Below are 8,548 nucleotides of genomic sequence, written 5' to 3'. Positions count from 1 at the left end.
GTTGCTGCCCGCCGAACTGTGAGGCGCCAAGATGCACGGTTTGAGGCGATATCAGCCCACTGGCGGTGGTCAATGTGGCAGGCACCAAGAGCTTTCTTTAGGCGGTCCTTGTACCAGAGTAATAGGCCACTACCATATTCACTTCACACATTCCAATCATTTCTAAAAAGATACAGCCAAGGCCAATAAGAATTAAGCTGTTTTACTCCTTCACGGGTGAACAAAGAACAGGTATGCTTGATTTACAATTCATGAAAACTACCTTTGATAGGTTATTAAAAATGCCTTTCCCTGACCCCTCCCAATGAAAGGATTTTCTTGCCTGATAAGCAATCAATGACATTCCAGATAGCTTCCAAGCCAAGATAAATGGGCCAAAAATCTCAAACATACCCTTAATTAGAGGAATAATTTTAAATCAAATCTAAATATCAGTTGGTCAATATTTACAAAATCTGTTCCAACAGACATTTTTGAATAAAGTAAATTCAGTCCATCTCATCAGTGCCATTGCTCTTGGGTGGAGCCTCTCCATTTCTCTGCATTGTTCCTTATCAACTATTTGTACAATTTTAATTGAATAATTATCTCTGATTATTGATTTTATTTCTTTTATTCTTTGAGCAATAATCTTGATTCGATGCTCATTATTATCTATCTGTCCACTGATGAAAAGAACTCTGGCAAATGTCAGCTAAAAGACATCGACTTATTTTGTTAGGTTATGGCTGATATGCATTTGTGCCTTACTATTATATTTGCATTTAATGCATATATTTGCATTCCTCAATTTTATTTGTGCTCCAGTCCAGGGACAAACAGTGTTGGAAGCTATGGAGAAGACTCTCATGTACACGTCATGAAAAATAAAGCTTTGCGGAGCAGACTGGTACTAAAAATCCAACTGCAGTTAGAATGAAAAAGTGGATTCAAACACTGTAATAAATCGCCAGTCAACTAAAAAATTGCAATGTTTTATTAATGTTTCTTTTATAAAAGTGACTAAACAGTTCTCCTCAAACCGGATATAGGATCAAACATAACATGATCAGCACAGAGAAAAAAAATGTTTACCTCTTCTCCTGTTCCTACTCACATACAAAAACTAGAGACAGATAACATCAGAATTTCACAAGAGAAAAATAATAGCACCCTCTTTGGCTCTATAAGGATTTCCTCAATTAATATCAATTCTCTCAATCTGTCAAAATCATTGTTTATTCTTTTTGATGCGCACCAACGGTCAAAACATACAGATTATCCCAGAGCAAAAATCCATATAACGTTGGTTCCATATTTTCACCAAACTCCTAAATTTTTGTCTATATGCTTCTGGAACCAACTCATAAGCTTTCAATTTTCTTCTTCTTTTCTTTGGCTTGGCTTCGCGGACGAAGATTTATGGAGGGGGTAAATGTCCACGTCAGCTGCAGGCTCGTTTGTGGTTGACAAGTCCGACGCGGGACAGGTAGGCACGGTTGCAGCGGTTGCAAGGGAAAATTGGTGGGTTGGGTTTTTCCTCCTTTGTCTTTTGTCAGTGAGGTGGGCTCTGCGGTCTTCTTCAAAGGAGGTTGCTGCCCGCCGAACAGTATCATAATTTGCCACTTGCCCTGTAGTCAAACTAGTGTCTGCAATTTGTGCTTTTCCCTTCAATACACTTTGGAGCATGAGTCCGTTTTTCTTTTGGCAACCTTTCCAAAAAGCTGAAAATATGCATCTATATCTCCCTCATCAAAAGGAGGAACTAGATTTACCTCTCAACTAGCCAAAAACCTCTCCCCAGGAGTTATAGCCTCAATTCTCTTTCCTCCCTCCATCTCAATTTTTAACCTGTCTAACTGAAACCGTCTGTCGACTTTTTCTGTCCGATTTTCTGTCTTTCATCATTTTCCCAGTTTTTTCAGTTTCTTCTCAGCCTGGCCTGCCTCATATTGTTGTCTCTGCAACTCAAAGTTCCGTTTCTCTCTTTCTTCCACCACCCTCAATTTCTCCAATTCCAATTCAACAGACCTATCCTCCAGAAAATTTTCTAAGTCTTTCAACAAATTTTCCCTCACCTATATATTTCACTATAACCCTCTGTATTTGTATTTTGCTCATCCAATGCTCGACTTCAGTCAGCTTTCATGCCTTCGAAATAACCATCAGTTCCTCTTTTCTCTTTCTCTGCAAATAATGGTTGTGATAACATCCACTGCTGCTGTTTTCCCACACACCCAAGCTTTAAATTAGCTTGGAAAAACCAATTAACGAATAAATCATAAAGAATTCCAAAAGTTTAAGATCCCAAAACTCCAATTTTCAGTCCCTAAAATGTTACGAGCCCAGAGGACCCCAAAACCCAGCAGCAACAGAAATTCACCAAGACAAATGATTATTTAAACAAAAGTTGCTTTTAATTATCATTAAACATGAAAACAGGATTACTTAACCTAACTTAAAGGCCTTCTAATTCTAAGCGCACATGTATGAAATGTGTAAGTTGAGAAAAGTTAATTGATTCATAATCCAGTCTCACTTCTCATTCCTCCAAGTTCACTGGTTGCAGGCAATTCTTAGACTGTGCACAGAATTTAACATTTATGAAGTTCACCAGGCTTTGATGCCTGAAAGGTAAATGGTTACCGCTCAGGAAGGTTCTTATTCGTTTTTCAGAGAGAGATTTGCTGTTTGCTGGACACAAACTGATTCTTTCAAATCAGCCACATCAGTGTCTTGCCAAAGAAACTTGCGCCATCAGGCTTTTCCAGATGACCTCTCTTTCAGGTCACCACAGAGTTCATTTTTGTTTCTCTTATTTCAAGTGAAACATTAAGCAGCTCTTGTATGGACCACAAGGGCTTTGACCAGGCTGAACTAAGCACTCACAACCCATCTTCAAAATGGGGTTTTCCACAAGCTTCCCAGCTTGTCCTGTTCCAGTCCCAGCTGCTGCTGCTTAACTGAATTCTTTCTCTCCCCTCCCCCCCCATTTGACTCTCTCTGCTTGCAAAACCACATGACCCTCTTAGAACAGCAAACTGCACTCAGACAGCCTGTGGCTTCAAACTCAATCCTCTGAGTTCTTTCATCCGTAGCTTTTCAAAGCAATCCATTAGTGGAGTTCCTTGGACACTCTTCAAAATTTTTGCACAGGCAATCGGAGCTGGGCCTGTCTAGCTTGAGCAGTGCTCCAGTATCTTAAATGAGATCTGTTTTGAAATGTTTGTATTTTTGACTTACACTAAAAACCTGCCACAATTTATCCCCCAAAAACATATCTATATACAATATAAAACACAATCTGTCACACAACTCAGTATTTAACTAGCAATGTGCAATAATATCAAATTATCTAGACTGCTTAGGTCCAAGTTTTGAATTCCTGAAGGGTGCTAAGTTAGCCAAAACCTTCAGCATCCCTAGATTTGTGTGTCTGTCTGTCTCTCTCTCTTTGTAATACCTATTACCAAGCAGAGCCAGAGCTGATTTTAGTTGGGACAGCCAGTATGATTGAAACACAGCTGGCCAACACTCATTAACCAGTCATTCACTTCAGGAACACATTGAAAGGCTGATGGGAGGGAGGAAGTGCTCTTTCAGGACATTTATTGGTAGTACAGTACAATCAAATCAGCCCAAAAGACTAATTAGTTGGTTGAATACAGATTTTAATTTATAATAAGTGATGAAATAATAGGCTCGTTGCCCCAAAATATAAAATGCCTTCAAATAAATTCCGATATTACCAATGTTCCAAAGAAACAGAAATCACTCTATAGATTACATATTTAAAAAGACAGTGAACTGTTATTAATATTTTGTATTTCATCCATGAGATTTATTCTCTGTATGGCTTTAATAAAGGTTTAAACTTTTATTTTCTTTTGGAAGCACCATTTAATTAAGGCTTCTAGAAAACTGTTATTTCACAGTCCTGAGCTGAGCAGATCAGTGCAATTGTTGCCAGCAATTTTTTTTTAGCTCATTAAAACCCATTGTATATGCATTTCTTTACATAAAATGTTTGTTTGTTTCACGGTTAGGGAAAATTTCATTACACACACCAGTAAAATATGTATAGCATGATATCTCAAAGCTACCAGTACAATTAAGACATCATACTTCTGGAAAGAAAGCTTTCCTCCTTTTGTATCACAGTACTGTAGGACAAAAACAGATCAAAATCATGAAACGAGTAAATAGAGGGGGAAAAAAACTGTATAAAACAATTGACATGGCCAAGCAAAAGCAATTTTCAAAGAAAAATACAAGTTTGTTTTTAATTCTGCAATGTTTGTTTCCCACCTCTTCACACCATAAATTTACGACACACTCACGCCCCACCACCAACCCCTCTGAATCTCCATGAATGTTGTGCAGAAGTAATTTACAAGTTCCATAGTCATAAAAATGAAACATCAAATAATGCAACATAAATTAAATTGCTCCTTTTAGAAATGAGAGATTTAGGTTTAAAAATAACAAAGAACAATTACATGTTAAAAAACCAGTGTGATCCACATGGGAGAACTCTTTGGTGTTTCACAAAGAATAAAAAGACAGTGATTTGAGTAGCTATGGGGACATTGACCAACATGCCCATAATTTAACTTAGCTTTATCTCATTTAGTGGAACAAGACAGCAGCAGAGACCTTGAATAAAAAGATATATAATTAAACTAAGTATTGACTGTAATGGATCACAGTATTTAGATTATACAGCAACTTTTTAAATTTTAGAATTACTGAATAGTAACAGATCCTTCGGCCCACGAGCCTGTGCCATCCAAATACACCAATTAACCTACAAACCCTGTATGTTTTTGGAGGGTGGGATGAAACCAGAGCATCCTGAGGAAATCCACGTGGACACGGGGAGAAATGTAGAAACTATCTATAGATAGTGCAGGATTCAAATCTGTGTCGCTGGTGCTATAATAGTGTTGTGCTAACTGCTATGCTATCTGTATAGTTAGTATCTTAATCTCATCTTTTATAACCCATACTGAAGAACTTTATTCCTTCTCTAAATATTTAGGAGGTGCACCAGGGAAATTTGCTAGAAATATTCAGGATAGAAATGCAGCTTTTATGTAAATTATATTTTCTGACTAAAAGCCCTTGGCATTTTCCTGGTGCAAAATCTATAAATTAGCAAGTATCCCATTTTGGGAGGGAGAGATAAAATATACTAGCTATGAATTTAATATTCACATAAAGGCAAGCACGGTAGAGTGAACCTTTGCGTGTCCTTGCGCTGGAAGATAAAGCAAATATAGTCCATTCTCTTAACATAAGCTATTCCGAGATTTTGTAAACAGACAATAGTAATGCTACGGGCTGATCTATGATCATCTGACAGCAGGTGCCTACCCATAAGGAATGGTTTACATGCTCTATATCTCGTTCTATACAATAAAATTATTTATCATACTGTGGCTAATCTGAAAGCAGTAGGAGAAATGTCAGGGTAGCTTTAATGCTTATGAATTTACAGTGTTTAGGTTGGAAGCTACACACAACTGTTCTCACAGGGCCCTGCTTGCCATATGATGTATATACATTTTGGAAAGATTATCTTATTGCTAAGGTACACATGACCCTTCTTGAAATTATATGGCTTTATATTTGGTTGCTAAAGACATCTGTTAACCACCTTTGTCAGTAAACCCAAAGTAATCTAGGATTTAAGACCCAGCACGTCCAAGATCCAATTAGACATCAATGCATGGATCAGCAACTCGTCAGGCAGCTCCAAAATCAGGAGGGTTAAAAAAGATGGAGGAAAATGCCCAAGGTTCAAAGGGATGTTTACTCCCGCACATCTCCTTATAGCACAGTAGTTTCATACAGAACTGGCATAATCAAAGAACAGGACACATGCTCTCCTACATGCATGAGAATGGATGTTTGCCACATAGTGGTAAGAACGCACATGTATTTAGGCTTCCTTTCTACAGTTTGAGCAACTTCAGCTGATTTGGCGGGGAGGGGGGGGGGGAAATCAGAACCATGAGAGCATCCAGGGCCAAACACAGATTACCTCCAGATTACGAAATAATCATTCTATTTTTTACGATACAGTAATAAAATCAGAAAGATGGCACGTGACCAAAAGAATTGTCCTGTGAGGTGGAACATCCAAACCCCAACAAAAAAACTCAAAGTTTGATTAGCTGAGTTCTAGCACAGCAGAATCTCTTTTAACATACAACTTTCTCCCATTGCAACAAGTCTCACCAGGGTACTAAAGAACCCATGGCAATTTATCACTGAATTTGACACTCCAATCCATGGTCTATAACCATAACCTGTCTGGAATGGAAGAGCCATTTCAATTGAATGAGCAAAAATCATTTAAACACTACAGGTAAGACAAACATCTGAGGTTTCTACATCACTCGATGACAGATGATCAGTAATATCAGCAAGCAAATCACTGTTTAGTGGCTTACGTTTCTATGTGCCTGTATTCTGTTGAAATTGAATGGAATGATACACCAGTTAAATTACTTTGAAAGAGAGAGCAGCCAAACCAGTCAGTTGTATATCTTTCACTACAACTGTGAACTAAATCAAAGAATGAAACAACATAGTCATTAATTCTTAAATGTAAATAATTGGTTCAAAAGGGTAAATGATCCATGTCAATAAATTATCAAAGCCTGCCCAGCATTTTCTAAAACACAGTAAAATTAAGAATGTACTCCAGCAGCTTTTGTCGATTCATGAGAGGTAGAAAGATGCTGCTCAGTTCCAAAGTAGTGCTCCCATTCTTCTGTGCTTTAAAAACCTGCAGAAATAGATTTATTTTTAGAGTTTAGAATTCCAGCAGGTCCTTCTGGCCCATGAGCCCGTGTTGCCCAAAAATCATGTTGCAATGATTTAAAATAATTGCCTTTTTAATATCACTTTTGCAACTTGCAGAGGTCACGTAGTTCTCCTCTCTCTGTTCCATCTTAATACCTCAGCATGATAAGAAACTCTGAGTCACATAGTTCTGAGCTTAATCCATTATTCAACAAGAATATCAAGTGAGAATTACAAGTCCTACAGCTATTTCAAAGACTTGTGGATTGTGGATCCACAATTGACCACAGTAGTGATTAGGAGATACTAAACAGAGAGAGGTGATAAAATTATTTTGTTAATTAACCCTAATTAATAATATATCTGCCAGACCTATGCTAAAAATGGTTTTTTTTGGAGAGTATTTCTGTAATTAACCACGATTAACATAACTAACATCACCATTTGATCAACTGCTTCTGAAAGTTCATGGGTCTTATTCCTACTATAACAGCAAAGTATCAAGATACAAATTTTGCAGCTCTTACTGATATTTCACACTTTGAGATGTTTAATCTTATAACTTAGTAGCTTAATTAAGTGCAGAACTCAAATGGAAGGAATTACAAAAAATATAATTTACCCCAAGGTCTTTCAGAGTTTTCATCGCACTTTTTGCAAGACAGAAAGTTGCACTCTCCCCTAAAGAACAAAATAAAACAAGGATAAGTTAAAACAATATCTGTTGCAGTAATGCAAATGATGCTTGAATTTATAAACCTCAAAATCTAAACGCTCCAAAAGAAAACTCAATCAGAGTTTAATTACTAAATGGAAAGTGAGGTTTCCGATGAAAATTTTCTTTTATATTTCCAGCTTTAGATCAATTCAAGGGGGGGCCAGGTAAGGTATGAAATAGCCACTTTTTTTGTGAATAGGTTTTGATACTTTTAATAACTATAAAAGCAAAAAGTTTTCAAAACTTTTAAAATGTCCATGTCGATCTCCTAGGAGAAAGGCATATTATACTATGGAAGGTTAATGTATCACTCTGCTGCCAAACTAGATTTGTTACGTTGGCTTCTTTCAGTTAAAACTCTGAAGTCCAATATATGGTTGGGATTAATTAGTAGTCAGCTCACTGAAGATTTTCTAAATCGAAAAAGGTTTTAAATGTTTAGGTCTGGAGTTGCATTTTTTTTTCCACATCCCACCTATTGTTCCCTCACAGGGAGATCCAATCCGACACAGACAATAAGTCAGGAAACTGAGTTCTGGACTTCAGTTCAACACAAGGCACAGCACTGGGTCAATGCATTGCTGCAGCTCTGAGAGCTTTATTGCCAAAAGTCATTTGTCTGAGTTAATATTCTCTGCATTAAATGAGTACCCAAAAGGCCTGGTTCACTTTAAAAACTTAGGAAGGAATTATATTTTGACTTGCAAACATAAAATCACTGAAAAAAAGAGAATTTAAATATTCGGAGTGAGGACTAATATGTTTACCTTGCAAGTTCATAGAATTTCTAAACCTTGTGCAAAGAAAATTTGATTTTGAATCACTATACTCTATTTTATTTGAGTGTGACTCACCAAATACTGCAATTTTCATTTCGGCTCGGGATAAAAGATACTTGTGAAATTTGCTGATGTATTCCATTTCTGAAAAGGAACACATTTCTGAAAGTTGCTGAGCAACGCGAAGCACTTATTAAAGAGAAAAGTGAAGAGTAGTCTTTCCCCCACCTTTACTTTCAATGGGATTCAATCAATAACT

At 37.1% G+C, this 8,548-nt stretch overlaps 1 protein-coding gene across 7 annotated transcripts in view; it reads right to left on the bottom strand.

The window, feature by feature from the left end:
* Positions 1-3,633: 3,633 nt before the first annotated feature.
* Positions 3,634-8,548, bottom strand: part of gpam (glycerol-3-phosphate acyltransferase, mitochondrial) — a 60,801-nt gene continuing 55,886 nt past the window's right edge. For all 7 annotated transcript variants that reach the window (XM_069900057.1, XM_069900061.1, XM_069900062.1 and 4 more), the window contains 3 exons: positions 8,365-8,433; positions 7,415-7,473; positions 3,634-6,775 (listed from right to left, as the gene is read on the bottom strand). In XM_069900057.1, the coding sequence (XP_069756158.1) occupies positions 6,662-6,775; positions 7,415-7,473; positions 8,365-8,433 (242 nt within the window). In that variant the 3' untranslated portion in view covers positions 3,634-6,661. The remainder of the gene's footprint in view (positions 6,776-7,414; positions 7,474-8,364; positions 8,434-8,548) is intronic.

Source organism: Narcine bancroftii, chromosome 10 (genome assembly GCF_036971445.1).
Source record: "Narcine bancroftii isolate sNarBan1 chromosome 10, sNarBan1.hap1, whole genome shotgun sequence".
Classification (NCBI taxonomy): Eukaryota; Metazoa; Chordata; class Chondrichthyes; order Torpediniformes; family Narcinidae; genus Narcine; species Narcine bancroftii.
This window is presented reverse-complemented; position numbering and strand designations above follow the sequence as displayed.